Raw genomic sequence first — 19,935 nt, forward strand, 5'->3', positions numbered from 1 at the left:
TTTTTCATCGTTCTAAGATTGCGGCAGACCGGCAACTGCTGCAGCTTGTGCATGCATGCCGCTAATAGGTAGGTGAAGGAACGTGGCCGCGGCGCTCTGCGCGTAGACGGGCAGCGGAAGAGACGGCAGCGAGATGAAGGGGAAGGGTGGCGGAGGGGGGTGGGGGGAGGTTAAGGGAGGGGGTGTCTAGATGAATGGAGGTGGATGGCGGGGAGGGGGGAGGGGGCGTCGCGCGGGAGGTCGCGGCCACGCCGCGCGCCATTGACCGCTTGGCGGTCCAGCACGAAGCGCGTCGCCAGGATCAATTCCGAACCGTTTTCCGCGTTTAACCCTCAGACCCCCTATGGTCCCGATTTTATCGCTTTTCACGTACTTTAATTTCCGTTTCTGAATTTTTTACGACGAAGGTGTGTAAAGTTGTTCGCCATTTAGATTCTTGGCGATGAAGCCGTACGCCGATGATGAATTTGCCAATTTTTCAGTAACGGAAGATCGTAAATTATTTTTCTTGCTTTTCTTGATTGCGCAAAAATTTGTAAAATTAATTTTTTCAACCGCACGCTAATTCTCGAAAGCTTGAATTTGACGATTGCGCCTGCGCGGATACGTATTTTTTTTTTTTTTTTTATGCGATATTTCGATAAGGTGCAATTTTAAAAATTGTCGATGTTTCGCGAGAGCTTCATATTTCTTTTTGTACACTTTATTGCAGAGACGTACAGGAAATATCGTATACTTAATCAAATTATCAATTACAGAACTCTTTTAATACGAAGAGTACTGTGAATGTAAATATAAACAGTAAATAAATGAATATAAGATGGCAATCAATCGAAAGAAACTCTAGAAATATCATGTAACTAATACTAGTCCTCGACAGTGTATTATGTACAGTATCAAGCAGAATGTGCTAGACAAAACATTACATATAAAGAGATTCGCAGAGTTTATCGAACATAAAAATATGCGCTGTCCTTAAACGCATCGACGGTAAAAAAAATAAATTCGCAATTAACGATCTGTAATAAAATGTAATCCAAAACATGCAAATTCCACATTGTGATTTCTTCCGCGTCACGATCGCCAAGAAACACGTGTGTCCAAAGTATATCTTGCGGACCGATGCCCGCGGGACGGTTAGTAGCAGAGAGAAGGAAAATCGAAGCAGTCTTGCTGTTATTCGGACTACCGGTCGTCGATCGGGAGAATTGGCCGACGTAGTACGACGTTTACGTTACACGCAAAGTTGCGGAGCGCACGCGTCGCCGCTATCGAACGTCGTACGCAAAACACCATCTAGTAAGGAATGGGATAAGCCGCGGTTTCCGCAGCGTCGAACGAATGCGCGCAAGCACGGATCATCCGCAATGGTGGTTCGTACGGACTTGGCTGAAACGACGATGACGATGACGGGGGCCGAGGACGGAGATGCGGTACCTACAACCACAACGCGGCGTCGCGTCGAGCGAGACGAAAAGAGAGACGGAAAGGAAGAGAGAGAGAGTGAGAGAGCGACGGCGGGGCGACGGTCCGGCGGGCAGGGGAGAGGCAGACCCCCGACGCTGGCCGCGGGCCACCCACGGAGACCATTCACCGGAACCGAGCCCCGTCCAGTTCAGTGGTTTTCATTTCGAAGCTTTCCGTACCCCGTCGGAATGTCGGCAGGGAGGTAGAAGGAAGAAAGAAAAAGAAGAAGAAGAAGGAGGTACGAGGCCTACTCCTCGGTTCCCCGAAAAGTGAGAAACCAAGACACCGGGCTTCGGGGATCCTCGGTTTTTAATCCAAGACTCCGATTCATAGGTGTTAAAACGTCCGCGCAGCACCGAGGATCTAGTTGTTGACCATACCGCGTCGGTAAGGTCGACTAGGAAAGAAGTACCGGGCCTCACCTACGCGTGTCGATTACCAAGGGTACCTCGGATCTCACTTTTGCCAATCGTTGATCGAGCGGTGTTCGCGTAAGATGTGCAAAAAAAGATTCGAGCCTGGATACTTGCTTCCTCGGGCTCCCGGGGTGCTCTTTCGAGGGGATGAGATCCTCTGTTGGAACAGCCGCGTTCGTTGGTCCCGTGGTTCGTCTGTCTGTCCGCTCGCTCATCGGCGCAACAACAACAACAGCAACAATAACAACAACAACGGATTCCCTCCCGGTGGGTCCTCGGACGCTCTCCGTCTTCGTCTCCGGTCTCTCCGTCTGGGCCCGAGGCTCTCTTTCATCCTCGTCGGAACCTCTCGCTCAAATGCGCTCAAAGGCATGGGGGCCTAATGAAGATGTAAGCAGTCGACCCGCATGCGCCGTCGTGCCTTCTTCCTTCGTCCTCCGTGGCCCCGGTCCTCGGGACCGAGCGACGCTCATATTTGACCAAAGTCAATGTAGCGGGTGTCTGATTACTCCTCATTTCCACTTTCCTGACTCGTTCGGAGTGCGAAATTCGCCTCGTCACGCGAGACGGATATTCAAGTCAGATTTCAACACTCTACGCTAGAGAAGTGGGAAATATGGAATATGTTGACTCTTGAAGGGGTTTCAAATATTCTAAACCCCATTGGGGTATTCGTGGAATGTAAACCCATCCGTTGAATTTTCTCCTTTCATTCCAACGTCAGGCGAAAGTTGCGAACTAATCGAAGAAAATTATAAATCTAAGATTTCCTAGTCTTTTTATCATTTGTTTAAATTGTTACTACTCTTTTGAAAATTAACGGCCAAAGGTCTGTAATAATCTTCTTTTCCAACTTCCATTTCTCATCACAGCGAGGTTTGTAATCATTGTTTAGTGTACCTAATTAAGCCAAAATGAGTATACATACTGTATTACACTACACATTTAGAATATCATTGTTTGATAACAATGACGATAGTAATTAAATATTATTACAATTATCATCGAGAGCATGTTTCGGGTCACCAATTCAATCGATAATCGAGCGGGTCGTGAGGTTAAATAAAATTGCGAACCTTGAATGTGTATAATCTACCAAGATCACTTTTACTTTCGCGTAATTCGCGTTCGCGTTGCTCGCGCTTTGATCAGTAACTCTCACTTTCGCGACGAAATTCGCAGCCGCGACGATCACGGCTGAACCGGTGATCCTCAATAAACCGTTACTTGTCGTATTACGAAGACATCGAAATGCGGAATGATTATGCTTCCGCAAGGTTGCGGATCTATGACACGCTTATCCGTGTACAAAGTATTTATATACATCTATGTGCATGGATTTATAAATAGAGGAATTCAAGGTGCCATGCGGTCGAATTCCACTGTTTGAATATTCCAGTGTGATTTTGGTGAAACGAAGAGCATTGGTGCTCGATGTGAAAATGTAAGTATATAATACATTTCTCTTTTGACCTTCATGAATCCTAAATTTTTGAAAAAATAACCAATTGAATGATTTAATTTTACTTCGCTCATTGTGGATGGACGTACTTTTTGATGAAAATCACATATTCTGACACAAAATGACCTACCGATTTTTTTCTTTCTATTATTATTATAGCCGTGATACCGTAAATTCCTCAATATAAGTGATTATTCTAGCAATATGTACCCGAACTCCAACACTCCAGGGAACTTGACACGCTGGAATGAGTGATACTTGTCCCTTACTAAGTTCAGACTGCAGCGGGACTATAATACAATATCTGTAGGTGTGCGTGCGCATTCGTTGCAGGGCCTCCATGCCTACATTCCGACATATTTTACAGCTGTGAAGCGGGCTGAACCGGATGAATCATCTCCGAGGGTGTCTCAGAGCTTTCTTCGAGATGATCCTGTATCATATTATCTTATACCGCGTCTCAAATCCGTACCTACGCTCAAACTAAGCATACAATTCAATGCTCTGGTATGCGTATCCTCTTACACCACGGCAGACGATGATACGATCGGAACAGATACAGGATTTTCATGTTTCATCACAAGTCCCACTGACCCCGTAAGGTTCGTCATCGTGTCGTTTTTGAAGGACCAACCCCATTCTGCATATCGTGGCTTTTGTCATCTTGCCAACTTTGTTCGAAAGTTGGCCAATTCCTGGGAGCTCGAGTAACTCCAGTAACTTCAGTGCGGTTCGTTCACACTTTTCGAAGAACTCGGAGCCTTGACTCGCATATGCGGATGCAGCACTCTACTCCGGGAGAGATATCATCCATCCGTGCAGCGCCGTGTCGTGTCGTTGACATCTCAATGTTTTCGAAACCGGACTGCATCCACTCAACGTCGTTCACCCCGCAGTCAGTGGGTTTCCTTGGGCCCCGCTTCGATTTCGTTTTAGAAAGAACAAAATAAATTAGTGCAAGGCCTGACCTGACCAACTTGGCGAAATTTTCGGTCGACGTTATTCGGAGGATATCGCGCATGCGAGAACACCCTTCAGACCTTCTTAAACAGTTTCCGGTTATGGCATACCGGCTACTACCAGTTCGTTGCTGCATCTTGCTATATAAGTTTTCTTGGAATCCTTGGAGTTCACTCCTTCTCTACACTGGAGGTATAAATTACAATAAGTAGACCCGTAGACTATCGGGGAGAAGGTACTGTAACCCATAACTGGATGCCCGCACCTATCGTTCAATCTTTGCCTCACGGATATCCGGTATGAGAGGCTATATAGGCGAAGCGATCCAAGCTGCGTGCAGCACGTATTGCATCTGGACCTTGTCTGCAACTGTCGGCGACGCGACAGGCTACCAATTTCGACATCAAAAGAGAATCGAGGTTCACTTTATCCTGGTTTATTTATTACCGATTCAACATTCGTTGGACCAAAGTTAGTTTGGACTTGTAGGTAAGGTTATCGGTATCCGATGCTTCAACGGCGTTTCAAGAATGTCAAACGATCAGAGATAATTTTGTGAAATCGCGGATTGGTTCCACAGCTGCGTATACAGTCGTGGACAAACCTACGGATATGAAAAAAGCTTCGTGCCGGTTTTGAAGGCTGGATAAGCGGTTGAGGTGATGGGAGGGTAACAACCTCTTGCCTGCACCTTAAACGCAAAATAATTTCCCGTTATTTGTGGACAAATTACACAACGCCGAAGTAGTTGTGCAGTGTTGTAGGTACCCTGGAACTTGTGCCTCTTATAACCACCCGCCAACAATACGCGGCGAAAATCATGCCAGAGAAGAATGGTGGTGCCCGGGTAAATATAGGGGGCCCACCCAACACGCGGCTAATGTACTGTAGCTACGAGTAAGAAACGAAGTCGCGAGAGCGATATCGTTTTGCTCGAGTTGCTCCGCGGTCGGTCGGTTGGTCGGTTGGACCGACGGACGGACCGACTTCGTAAAGCCGGACAGGAATAGGAACGGCGCGAGACGTGCGCGGAAGATGAAGAAGAAGAACTTGCCCGAGACGGTCATCCGCTGACTGACTGACAGCCGCCATTAGAACCTCTTACGATCGCTCTCGAAACACGCAACTCGCCGACGTTTCTCGATATTACACACTACTTTATAATATCATCATCCGGTGGCAAAATTACTGCAGGGGTACACGAAGAGATGATTTTTCTCTATAAATTTCGTATACCCACAAATCTGTATATATATATATATATATATATATATATATATATATATATATATATATATATACACATAATAATAGCCAAGGGATTCTTCGGAAATTGGGCCAATCTTTTACATCGGGTGTTTTTCCATCATTATTTATAAACTGGTATCTATTCACGATCTGCGTCAGGAAAAAAACCTTCGTCAATGTCTGTTCATCGCTTGGTGAAGATTTTTCAAACCGTTCCATACGATCACGAGTATGTTGTTTGGACTGTTTGATGAAAGTTCGTGTTTCCTTTTTTATAAGACTCGCGACTGGTATCGAAAACCGTGAATACAACAATGATAACATCTGTGCCATGCACTTACCCTGTACCCATAGTTGGTCTACCCGGCTGTGAACTTGGACCGACTTTAGAGCAACGCAGAAGGTCGCTAGAGCCAGTATCGCGACAAAAAGCACCTTCCCTGCGTGCCTCTGCAGGAAGTATCCCAGCTGGCTCAGCTGATCCTGAAGGAGCGCTCGAATCCACACGGCCGACCTTTGACCCTCCGCCTTCCCCTGAAAAGTAACCATAAAAAAAGAATACAAGGTTAAATTTTATTGGAGATATAAATTTTAAAAATTGGTGATTTCGAAAAATTAACGACGGAGCCGGGAATCGAACCTGGTATCTAGAGATGCTCGACCGGAGCCTTACTCCACTAGACCTAGACTAGACTAGTTAAATTTTATTCTCTGTTTAGGTAGTTTCGTTTGTTTATATTGTAAATTTACATGCAAACCAAAATTGACAACTTCCGTGTTTAAGATTAGAAACAATTGGCAACATTTTCCCACCGATGTCAAGAAACGAACAGAGAATAATACAACAACAGAAAATCTGTGACAGAAAACAAAGCTACAGGTATGTGAGAGACGGAAGGAACCAGATGTGAATTTGAGAAATGAGTAGGTATGCAACGTTATACGAATAGAGTTCTGAGAATTTTTCAGAACATGCAAGTCAAATTTCAGGATATTTATCGAGGATCGTCGGCTATGCGATGAATAATTTACGATAGACCCGGACTCGTGGCCTGAGGAGGGGATAAAATGATATTAAGGCAAAACGGAGGGCGGCAACATATTTTCGAGAAACGATGTATGTACCTACACTTTGACACACACACACACACACACACACACACACACACACACACACACACACACACACACACACACACACACACACACACACACACACACACACACACACATGGACACGGGGCACACAGAAAAGCGAAGGAAGAGGAGGGCAGGTGCTAACCGTGGCTTACTAATATCCCAAGGCGAGGTATAACGCACTTCTCAGGCCGGTGTGCCGTGTATGGCTGGCTTGCATAACACTGCAGTCGCACACGCAGTCAGCCACAAGTGTAAGTGAGTAGGAGGATCATCCGTAGGCTGCTGGACCATCCTAAATTAAGATAGCATCGAGATGCTCGCACAATTTCGGATAATATTTGTTCTCCCAATGCATCGCCTGATGTGTGCCTTCAAGCATGTTTCGTTCATTTTAAGCTTACTGATTTCGAGTGCTCTCTACACGGGGAATGACGATGAAAATGATGAAAAACCGTTGAAACGGTTTCCGACTGTAGGGTCACATGTCCCATTCCGGGTCCATGGTACCGTCGTTGCTATTAATTCAGGACTTTCTCATCTCGGACGAGGAGTTATACTTATCGTGGCCTCACGCCTCCGTTACCGCTGAGCGAACCGATGAGAAGAGAAGCTTTGTTTCGAATTCTACACGCCCTGAGGCTCGCGCTAGGATCAATCTTCAACATTATAGAAGTGGATACCTCTACTCTCCGAACATCCAGGGACCGCCGATCTACTCGCCCGGAGGAAGAAAAGGTGTGCAGGAGTTGGATATAACCGGCAACGTTGCGCCACACTGGGACCCCGGACCGGCCCAAGGTACCCGGGTCACTTTGACAATATCCCTCCTGGACCACACGCAACCACCAACCCTATTCTCCGCGCGTCTCCTCGACTCTCGCTTCAATTCCCGCAAGGACCACCAAGGACGGAGACGAAGGAACGAACAGCGATACATACACTCCAATATCGTCATCCGTGTGCCGCAGTGCACCTTTGCCTCACCTTGGTATAACACGCGTATTGTACCCCGCGTTATGCGCCTGTGTCGGGCACAGGTAGGTATGTACACATATCGACACGAGGAATCTGCACCTCTCCCACCACCACAAGCCCCGGGCCTCGAGCTTCTTGCTTCTTTGCACCTGCGCTAGATCCAGCTTTTCGTACCGACCGTAGGTATGAAACATATTTCACGATGACCGGGTTTACTCAGGATTTCGAAGCATAGAGGTCTTTAGGGCCGAAAATAAAACAAGATTTTTACAATTTGCAAATTGTGATACACTTTCAAGTCTTATCACGATCTACTGCAGACAATCACTTTGTCGCGGTGATGATGTTTCGCGAACTGTCAGTTGTGCGATCCGGATAAATTTCGAATCGGAAAAACTGGTGTCATAACGACCTTGCTACAGGGACTAGACGAGTCGAATAAAAATACCCCAAGTCTCCAGGGTCTTGGGAATTTTCAGCTGTCGTAACGTGTCTGCAGTTCTCTCCCAGGCATTACTTTCGCGCCCTTTAACGGACGTAACAGCTGATATCGTCAAGCGAGTGTTGTGTGGAAGTACTTGACACACGCATACGGGCACGTATAAATAGCGGCGTACCTATAACGAGGAGACTGACGCCTACACCAGACTCCAAACAAGCCCTACAGTGTCGAGTGTGGAGTGTGGAGAAAGCGACGGGAGAATTTCCCGCCGCCACCAGAGGGCCCACGGATCAACGAAAGTCGAAAATGAAGACATTCGTTCACGAGCTATGGGCAACAGAGACGAGGGGCGTGTATCCCCTCGTCAAGATCAAAGGAATCACCGGCTACCGCTACCGCGGCGTTTTCTTTCCGGGCCCCAAGCAAGGGCGATTCGGAGAAAGACCATGCCTGATGGGTACCGGGCAGCTAGCAGCTAGATGCCAATGTACAGATGCGCTCTTCGGAATGCTTGTCGCACAATCCGCCGGACTTTGCAGTAGGTATATAGATGTCTCAAATTCGAGAAATGACCACTGTAATACAGCGTCCTCCAAAATTTGTGATAAGAATTTACGGTTTGGAAACAATTCAGTATTTTATTGACAACCCTTGTTCAAACGTTGTCATTTGTCTGAAACTAAAAACAAGCTAAAATAAAAGGAAGACTTTTTTCTAAACCGACTTGTTAGATACCATTAAAATTTATCGCAAATTGACTAAAAATGTTACATTGCGCAAATGTTAGTTTCTTAAAAGATTTTTTTCCTATCTCGTTAGTTCGGTAATCGATAACAGATTACGTGGCACATGCGCAGAGACTCTTGATGACCGTAGGAGGGAACGGCTAGTGGGATTCTTCGTATATATTATTAGTACTTATATACTATAGTGTACGTATGCCGCACACGATGGCGGCACCTTTAATCTTACGCGCTGCACATTCAGGACTCCGAAGACGATGCGACGCGACGCGACGCGACGTGAGAGCTGAAGACGAAGACGAAGGTGACGCTCGGTGGGACCGGACGGTACGGGATGCAACTGACAAGTGCGACCATTCTATACCAGAGTATCCGTATGTAGGTACTACGTCCGTCTCTTTACACATGCGTGAACCATATGTACATATACCATGCGCATACGTACGTACATGGTTTATGTAGTTAAACCGCGATCGCGCATCGCGTCAATATATTCAAACATGTTCATAAATCGTGCTTTTATACTTTACGTATGACGCATACTATGTAAGTACTTTCTCTTGGCCACGTTACGCGTAACCACGTGGTTGTGCTTGCGCATGGAGACATTGGTATAAGTATAGTTTACCTATAAAGGTGCGACAGTTAATCAAGTTCGTAAACTGCAAGACGTTATTATTACACATACGCGAGGAGCATTAAATCAGGTTATAAACGGTTCGCCGTTTTCTGATGGGTTAGCATATAACGATGTCAATTGCGTCGTTGTTCGTTTGGAAGCTTGCTTTTACCCGAGCTTTTATCTCTTTGTAGATTAAACTATGATGAATATACATATGGATATGGCGGGAAAGGATATCAGGAGATTTTTTTATATCCCAATTTAATTGTCTGTATTTGTACTATCGTAATCATGGTTGGTACAGTCCAGTATGCAGAACAATTGCTTATCACGAAAATTATGATTCCATCTTTCAGCTAACGCTCTGAGCCGTGGGGGGCGCTGCTGGTTATGCAGAACCAGGAAGTCGAGAGAGCTGAAGATCGAGAGAGGAGAATGGCGAGAAAGCTGGTGCTAGAGGTCGAGGGCTGACCCTTCCCAGTTGCAATGGACTCATTTTTCGATTCTCCGTGTAGCGTCAACTATGTCGTACGGAAAGAGTCAAGCATAATCCTCGACTGTCGGACAAATACTGCTACTTATAATGTAGATATAACACAATTTCAGGAAATCGTGATATAGTTCTTCCTATATATCATTTTGAAAGTAAATTTAGAGAATAACAAGAAGAAAAGAAGAGTAAACCAAGTGAAGGAAAAAATGTGAATGAGTTTCATATCACAAAGAAGTCTTTATGTAAAAGGCCATGAATTTTCGCTGGGTGCATACCAATCCGTGTGGTAAGGTATCACGATTTCGAAAGACCCGTAAAAGCTTTTGAAAAGGTCTAGGAAACCTTTACGCTGGTCTGCGATTGAAATTGACTTAGGTCACGGACGACGAGGTGGAGAAGGAGGAGCAGTATTATGATTCGTGCGGCCCGTTGAGTTTTCAAAGTGGAATGTACAGTTATATTCGGGCCCGTTTCAAAGTTCCGATTTCCGCTCCGCTGAATTTTTAGTGCAAACTTGAACAACAGAATCTCCTCGCACGATTGAATCAGGATTGCATATTTGGTTTCGGAGATACTTTTGACAGGACCATCGAGAGTAAAACTAATCAGATACCCTAGAGTTTCACGGTTCTGAAATATCAAAATTTCTTCTCCATCTTCTTACCTTCTCGAGCTGATCCAAAGCGATCGCGGCATCGGTCCAGCTGGGCCTGACGTAAAGGTCGGTTTCGTGCCTGTGTCTGGTACTTCCGGTGTACCTCGCATTCGAGGAGGGTTGGTCAAGGTCTGTTTCGCGGTCGGTTTGGGACGGCGCGGGCCCGTGTAACCGTTCAGAACCGGAAGGGTGGTCCGCTAGGATCCCCGTTGGACCGGACGGAGCGACCATGGTCTGCAACGCATCTGCCCTCTCGAAAACTCGCTCCCGGTTTATCCGCGTTTCACAGTAACCTACTTCCGGCTCTTCGGGCCCCGACTAAATGCGGGAAAAAAAATCCTCGTCATATCCGTCACCCGGATTTAATAGATGGGCGTCAAACTAACTGTCGGAGAACTACCGCAGCTTGAAGCCGCCTCCTTCCCCTACAACCCTGTCAAACACTCGCGCACAATTTTACGTGCGATCAGTCGCACCACCGAATATACATATATTCAAGTGTAAAACTGCAAACTGCTCGAATTCTCACACTGACGATCGACGCACGCACTCCGTCACGTTTGGGACCCGCGAAACTTGGTCGGTAAACACAGACTGGGCCCGGTCCCCTGCTCCTGATTTCGATGCCGTCAACCCGAGTCAGCACCGCCTCGTTTCTCGTTTCTCCCCTCTTTCGTTCCTTCCTTCCTTCCGCCCTTCCCCTTTTACGGGAGTATTTACTACGCTGGAGTTCGTCAGACGGAGGCCGGTTTGATACACGAGACGATCGACGACGATTTCACGCCGCGCGTCTACCGCGAGGAATAGACAATTCGCGTTCCTGGTATAAGGTTGCACTCTTCGTTAAGCCTCGCGCTTTCATTCCTCATTCGTAACTCGTATAACCCCTACGGTTAGCACCTTACTCGGTTTGATCTTCTTTTTTCTGGATCGAGGACGAGGCTTCGAGAACGAATGCTGGGTGCGTATCGCGTGTAGCTTGCGCGTAACGATCTAAAACGTGTTCGTTTAATCTTTTGTTTTTCTTTTTCCTTTCCTCTTTCAATTTCTGCTCATTACTATCACGCTGATATTGGCGGTTCTGGTTTCAATTTCAAACTATCGTTCAGTCGTTGCGGCTATTGTTGTTCTACTGTCACTGCACCGATCCTCGCAGACGACTATTCGGCAAGCGCTGCGAACCAAGCCTTGTACTCCTTCTTCTCTCGCTAACTTAACCGCGACCGGCACTTCGAACGGTCCAAGTCCGTACTAACCGACTCACAGTCCCACATTTCTCTTCTGGCCCCCGAGTCGCAGTCCCTCTCTTTTCCGCTATCCCTACCTCTCTATCGCTCTCGCTCTATCACTTATTCCCCTCACCTCTCGCCCCTGCCAGCCGGCAGCCATGCCGCATCATCCCTCCCGCTCCCTTTCTCCCGGTTCCTTCCCTCTCCAACAACGCTGCATCTTTCTCGCGCTCGTCGGCAGGACCGGTACAACTATCAAAGGGCACCGTGGGTACTCGGATCATTCAGCGAGATGGACGATACAGTATTTCGTTCTCTGTAAAGAGAATATTGTTTTTTTCTCGGCAATTTTCAAAAGACCTCCAGTTACTTCCGCAATTTATGCCGATGGTATAATTTACTCCGAAATAGAAAATTTCTCGATTCTGCACTTTCACATTTTTTATCATCCTGTACGTACGAAGTGGTAATTTCAAGTTAATTAATTTTAACCAGAACACGAAATTACACACCAAGTGGCTAAAAGAATTCACGTGACTTTGGTCTATTTGCAGTCACATTGAAAATTTTGGACCAATAAGAAGTGGTATATTATACCTACATCTTCGGGTACCAAAATTGCCAGACGAGAAAAAAAAAAAACAGAAAAAGAGGGAAAAAAAAGTATTCACAAGTGTTCCGCATTCACGAATGGCTAGTTACGTACCTGGGACACCAGTGACGTCAGAGTCGAGTTCAACCGAGCGTAGCCGAGATCGAATCGGGTGTTTTCCGATTGGTCCAAACTGAACGCGGCGTCACCGGTTGCCAGGCAACGCTCAGCGCTTTGAGCGCAATATGCGTTGGTCACAGTGGCGGCGGCTGGCGCTCGGTGCGCGCGACGCGGCGGGGTGCCCGAACGTAGAGGAGTGGACGGGGTGAGGGGAAATTCGGACCACACACGCGGTACCATTTCCCCTCGAGCAAAAACATTACACACTTGCGAGCGCGCGCGCGTTCGTGCAGGGTACCAACGTACGCACGCACGCACGCACGCACGCACGCACGCACGCACGCACGCACGCACGCACGCACGCACGCGCACGGATCCCAGCCTTGGACGTGTGCGTGCGCACTACCGTCTTGTCTAAGTCGAATTCGGGTGTTGCCTATGCGCCTGTGTGATACCCTATCACTTAGAGTTGAAAAACTGCACTCTATGCGTGCTTGAGTCGCACCTCTGGCTCGGTGAATCACCGTTGAAAGCATCCTCTTCCCTCGTTATGCTTATGTGGAAATTTCAGGCTATAATATCTACTCACGCTCAGTGCGCATCACCGGGTTGTCCTGATCGGTCTCGGCCACACAGAATGACACTTTTCAGGGCTTAAATTTGATTTGGTACAGAATATGCTGCGCGCAGGGTCGGATTTTTACACCAATCTTGCTCGAGTTCACTGCTCTGGCACTTTACCGTGAAATCCGTTAAAGAACACGCGTGATCTATTTTCACGCATGTCAACGTTTATCTTACTAGCTGAAAACTTTTACTCCTGTATAATGGATGTTTGAGTATTTTTAAACTCTGGTCCAACAGTTTTGCTACTTCTTTTCTTAAATAATTTTACATTCGATGCATTGTTGTTGACAATTAGATTTGAAACAAAATTTCAAGGGTAATTCATAATTTTTAAACGTTTGGGGAGAACTCGCGTCACAACTAAAAAATACTTCAATCTCATCGGATAATGAGAAGAACGAAATAAACGCAGACCAGATTAGGTCGAGTTCGACGTGATAACAACGTTTCTACATTTCAAAGAAATTGAATTTGATCAAAATAAAACTGCTCGTCGTTGCGGACAATTAAATGCGGAAAAAAACCCAATAAGCGTCATGCGGTACATTGGAAGATACACTAATTGGCACTATTTTTAAAACCTTTCCAGAGAAATCAACGTCAACAACTGAAAAACAGTTCAATCTTATCGCATGTTTCGAAGAATAAATATATTTTGCAAACCAGATTAAGTCCAGGTTTACGTGATTACCGTTCAAGATTTCAAAATAATTGAATTCGAAAAACAAATTAAGCGCTCTCATTTTTCCTTACACGTATCGCGTAAAATAAACTAACAATAAGTGTTATTTTCGAAACCTGATATTTGTGCAAATTCGCAATGAGCTTACGCAATAAACTGTACGATATGAAAGGACACAGAGTGCAGAAGAATCGTAGAAGGAGGATGGACTCCTTTATCTTCCACTTCCTATAATTAATATCTACAAATACTGATAAAATCAATTCTCATCACGGTGCAGTTCACTAATCAGTACCCAAACTTTCACCGTACGTTTTTCTGCATGTAACAAACATGGCAGATTTCAGTCGGATGTTTACTCCTCAGGAGGGACATTCCCCAAGTCGATTCCACGGGCCCAGGTAGATGCTGGGGGCTGGACGCTGTCGGAGCGCGGGGGGCCTTGAATCGTGACTGAACGACCGCGAGGGGAACCGAGGTGTTATTCACGCGTAACGAATCGCGCCGCACCGCATAGCATGAGAAATAAAAATGAATTTTCCATCGACGTAGGTGTCGCAATATGCATTGCATACCTATATACTCATACATCAACTTGTCCGTACAAAACGAGAGCCCAAAGCACACGTGTGTTATTAACGATAACCTAGCCGAGGAATCGTCTGACACGGTAGACTGGTCGGTCTCCGTGACTCCTTGGCTCAGTTCGGACGTGCCCCCGGAAGATAACCTACAACTTCATCTTGAGGGGATGTCGGAGTACCGACAGAGTAAAAAAATCGCATTCCATAACCTGAACAGTGAGATTGCATCATATATTAGCACAACCGTATAACCTGCTCGTGTAGTAGTGGTTCAGACAGGTTTCGATAATTTAGCGAAACATCATAAGTAATAGATTTCTAGCTGATTCTCATACTAGTTTCGAGGTTATGGTATGCTATTCTATAGCTAAATGCCACATTTTTGCTTTCAATTCTAAAATTCCCCGAACTTATCTGAGTAACTACTTGAAGCCTCGTTATCGCTCAAGAGAAGAAAATAGTTCAAGTTTGATTTTCTCTACCCGAAGGTCCGACATTCCTTTGATCCATGCTTGAGCTCCAGTTTGGATATGTAGTAGACCCTTTCTCCCATGAATTTTTCTTGATTCCGAGTCTTTGGGAAAATAAAGTCACCCCGTCATTCCTCACTTTCGGTATCGAGCTCTATAACCAGCGGTCTTGCAAGACGAGAACCGATCCCAGATGGTTCCAAATCTCTTCTCCAAGATACTCCGTTCGATTGAACCGCGATGACCTTCGACTCCTGGCAGCCCCCTTAATTACTGCGCTCACCTTGCTTGCGCGCAATTACTGATTCGGCCTGTCCGTTATTCCCCCCTAATAATTCGTCTACGAGTAATGTAAATACATAGAGCGTAACAAGTTGCCTTTTGCAGTAGCTGTCGGGGTTCGCCTGTACAACATTACACGTACCCATATCATTCGTAATTATTCCCCGGTAATAGTTTCGAGCTGTGTTCAACGTCAATGTGGTTCGACGTAGATACGGCAACGTGCTGTGGCAACACGGACGTAGGATGGCGGCTACCGCGGTGTTATAACGGCGCGCAAGAACGTCGCGGTTGAGGAGGAAGAGGTGAGGCTGCAACCGAAGAAGAAGGGCGGCGAGCCAAGCGGTGCGCGTCTTCTACATAGACCGATTCGACGTGTGCGTAGAGACGAATACCCCTAAATGGGAAGAAGACCACCCACGATCGACGGACCGACTGCGTTTCATTTCCCCCATACCCCCGTCGAGTTTCCCCTTCTTGTGTACGTGCACGTCCGTTAAGAGCGATCGCGAGATGCGCGCGTAAGCTGCGCGTTTTTATAATTTTATTACAGGCACATATGTACACATACCGACGATTCTCGATATATGCAGCGGCGTTGTGCCGTGATTCGAAAACTGCGGTTAACAACGTCTATTGTTAATCGATTTACTCGTGGTGTACGGGATCTTATTGTTAGTCACGCTTTGAACACCGTCTGCTGTAACCAGTACATTACGTGGACGTAACTGCGGCGCATCATAATTACCTCCGTATTCCTTGTACCATACGTAACAATTTTAACGAAAAACCTGCTTCCGGGTTTCAGGATAAATATGAAAATATATCGAGGTGTAGCTTGTACCGTGCAAGGAAATTCATTATGTGATCTTGTACGAGTACATCATTTTCTAGAACGACCTGTAATCGGCACAAGTCATTTTTTATGGGGTCTCGCCATAAAAATAAAATATCCTCCGACGCCCACGTATAAATTTATTCAAATTCAATAGTGATAAAAATCGAAATGCATCGATACCATTATCAATACCCAAAAAGAGAAATCGAATAATGGCAAGAGAAATTCGCTCGTTTCGCTACACAGTAGAATCCCATTTATTGAAACAACAACCCACAGAACTTTCTGCGAACTTTTAGTTGGGGTTGAAAGTGTCGAGTGACTCGGCGCTGATTAAATGAGGTTCTGCTTTTCACTAATAAAAACCTGTCCTCTTTACAGGATTTCGTGAAGCAAGAACCTGAAAAATGTGCAGGAAGATGACTAGAAACGTGAGTGAAAGCGACCGTAAAATTTTTTCGAAAAATTCGTCGCCCATTCTTGCGCAAAATCACATCGCGTAGCTCATTCTACTATTGTCATTGTCTGCGTAACAATTCACCGGTTTGTTGATAAACAATCCGTTGTATCCATTGGATATGCGTTATACGTACGCATGTATTAACGATATTAGATATGGTCACCATGCTACCTGACTATCGCGGGTTAGCCATACGCCTCTTAAGCACACACGCGTTCTTAACTCCTCGCCAACGCTGTATATCTTGCTTTGATCTTTGCCGCGATCTATCTGCGACAGTACCGTTACCTGGCGTAGGTAGGTAGGCAGGATATAGCGGCTCGCGTTCTTGGCCTCACTCTTTCCACACTCCTGCGTCTTAAATCATACATCAGCGAGTATATGCATATACGTGTGTGTTTCTTTGTGTGTAAAACACTCACGGGAATAGAGTCACGGACCCAATCCGTCTCACAGTAACTCGTAATAGCATTTAATGGAATAAATGTGTATGGTGAAATGTGAGTTGCCTTTTTTCAACGTTTTTTGACTTCAAGACGGCTCGTTTGAAGACAGTCTTTATCCCATTACGGGACTGCAATCTTCTTGAGATTAGGCAAAGTGAATGCGTCGTGGGGAGTAATCGCACCTTGATTTCAATATTTACAGAAGTTTTGAAAATCTTCACATCAAGAATGTTGTAATCTAGGACGTACGATAAATTCTGTCCTCTTTAGTCTTCCGTCATGAGAACAATGAGAACAGAAAAGACTAGATGCATCTGTCTTTATGATTTTCATGAACTCGCCTGTTAAGGCGTTGTTGGATCTTTAAGTTGAAATCGCTTCAAACGTTCGGGAATTGTAAGCTAGTTGATCATCGCGTTTGTGCGGTCGCAAATAAGAGTTCATATCGATGAAAAAATTGCAAAAAACGCAATCCAGCTGAACAGTAGCGTGCCCTAGCCTTATAGCGATTGAAAATCAGCTGTGAGTGTTATTATAACATGGTGACGAACATTTTTCAGCAGTCATACTGTCGACACAATTGCAAACTCATATAATATCCTGAAGCTTAAAACGATTTCGTTACTCAATGAATATCATTCACTATTTTGCATTGAGCGACCATCGAGCCGCAATAATTGATACTCATTGTGTATCATAATCTATACCGTATTTCCCAGGGTCCATATTAGTTGACATCGCTTAAGTTTCGTTCGGCACGTAAGCGAAAAAATGTCGAACGAAAGCACCGTCACTAGATTATAATCGAATGACGTGGGCAGTGCGGATATCGCGGTTTTATCTAATTTCCATGCATCGTGAATCGGGGAGTCGAAAGAGGCGGATAGGCAGGCAGCGGACGCTCAATAGCCGTTCTCTGTGAATATACGTGTGTGATTTTATGACACACGTGAACGAGCTCATACGTTAGGACCCGGTGTATGTATACCGTGAACGATCCGGAGACAGCGTTTTAGACTCGCGTTGGGTGGTCTTGGGCACGCGGTGGGTGGTCTCTCACTCGCACCACATTAGCCCTGGCCGCGGTTCCAGGAGGCGACACCCACCTCCGCCAGCACCTATATCGCGTTAAACGGGCTCTTCTCGTAATAATAGTAATAACCACGATCCATCCGGCGGTAATGCGTATGTGGATCCACGATTACGCGTGCCTTCGTACTCCGGACGCGTACCGGTAACTCCACCCTTCATATGCGCCTCGACGCTCCTCCATGTCGACGAATTATGCGGAGAGGTTGACGTAGCTTTTCGCGTTCGAATCGAACACCGCCAGCGGCAGCTCAATCAACTTTCAAAGCAACTGTCATTTTTAAATTGTAGAAAACACGATTCTGCATCTATGGATAAATTATGTGGAATCGTACAGGATACCAGTGAAAATGCTTGATCCATCTGAACTTGGATCGTTTGTCATATAGTGGTGAAAAAGTGTGCGAAATTTTAATAGAATTCTGTTTGAAAATTGACGGTGTTTTAAGTTTGAAAAAGTGGATCGGTTTCGAAACCTTGAACTGCTGTCAAACTTTGGGGCAAAGATTTTTCGCTTCTAGAAAAATAAACTCCCTGCTTTCTTGGAGAACTCCGAAGGGTTGAGCGCCTGAAAGCTGCAACCAACTCCACGTTTACACTGGCAAAAGTGAAAGGTTGCCGCCTCCGCGGCGCCGCGTTAATCTTACACCTTATCGAACACCTATCGTGAAGTTCAAAATGCTTTAAGCCTTGCAAGGATTCATCAGAATTCCGGTATCGAACTTGTGGCGTTTAATTTTTTGATAGCCATAATATCACTCCCTTTCGTCCAACGGTGCAAAACGTGCAATATCAATACAGAAACTTGCATTATTGTTGAATACAAAATTGGCGATCTTCCTCCTCTTGATACACGAATGATTCTTTCAATCTTCGGCGCGACTAATAGTATAATAAACTTTTGACCGTGCGAAAATAATTTTGTGTCCAACCTGCCCCGAAAGTATGCCTTTTTGTGCATGTAAAGTGTGCGCAAAGTGGCTTTTTTGCCGACCGGTGACAAATGAGCGGGCGCAAAATAAAGCGGTGTACCGCTTCTCTGGTGCACTCAAAGGCAAACTTTCGGTACAAGTTGTGGAAAAAAATTATCGTGTGTACCATGGGCGGAAAGCGATATACGCTCGTGCGAGTTTCAATCGCTCACTTTCCGCCCTAGATACACAATGTACTAATTGCACAATGCTCCATGTCATGGCCGTGTCAGATCATTCGCGCAAGTAGGTCGATCTTGTATCAGGGCTTGACGGGATTGCGAGCCCAGAGACTTGCCGCTCGCGTTCGGAGGCGGCGGATACCGGACCCGTAGGCTGGCACGACGACTGCCAACTTCCGTGGCGACTGGCGGCTGGCGCCTTCTTGGGTGGTCCTCGGCTCGCCTCTGAGCCTGCGGCGCGGTTCGTTCGATCCGGGCGACGGACGCTCATCAAGAGCGTGTCGATCCCGGTACGACGCTCCGTATGCGCAGGTATGTTCCATGGCATTGTGCCGCGTGCTGTACATGCGGTCTCTTACGATTAGTTGCGGGGCGCGTAGGTAGCCGAAGCACATTCTACGACCCGGGTAAACACGCCGCCCGCTACCGTACTTCGACTCTTCTTTCTACCCACTGATATCACGACCGGATTGTAATACCAGAGAAAGACTGCAGCGGAAGGAAAACGTTTATATCCCGTATTGTTGCGAGTCTTCGATCGTCTGCGTAATGCGTAAGATTTATGAATGTTGTTTTTTTTTCTGTTTTGTTATTCAACCATGCAAATATGGCTCTTTTTACTATTCACATGTTTCACTTTACCATTCTGCCTAGTCGAGTTCACTACCTTCTGTAGTGGATGTCGCGTGCTTTGATTGCACGAAGAGATTGTTGCCATTGACACAGTTGATCCAATTATG

The 19,935-nt window shown here is 46.0% G+C and overlaps 1 protein-coding gene across 1 annotated transcript in view; it reads right to left on the reverse strand.

Annotated features, from left to right (window-relative positions):
- LOC124310070 (protein patched) overlaps positions 1-11,876 on the reverse strand; it is a 28,701-nt gene extending 16,825 nt beyond the window's left edge. Inside the window, exons 1-2 of the mRNA XM_046773643.1 lie at positions 10,633-11,876; positions 5,895-6,087 (exon numbers count right to left, since the gene is read on the reverse strand). Coding sequence (XP_046629599.1) covers positions 5,895-6,087; positions 10,633-10,854 — 415 coding nt within the window. The 5' untranslated portion in view covers positions 10,855-11,876. The remainder of the gene's footprint in view (positions 1-5,894; positions 6,088-10,632) is intronic.
- Positions 11,877-19,935: the final 8,059 nt, after the last annotated feature.

Source organism: Neodiprion virginianus, chromosome 1, assembly GCF_021901495.1.
Source record: "Neodiprion virginianus isolate iyNeoVirg1 chromosome 1, iyNeoVirg1.1, whole genome shotgun sequence".
NCBI lineage: Eukaryota > Metazoa > Arthropoda > Insecta > Hymenoptera > Diprionidae > Neodiprion > Neodiprion virginianus.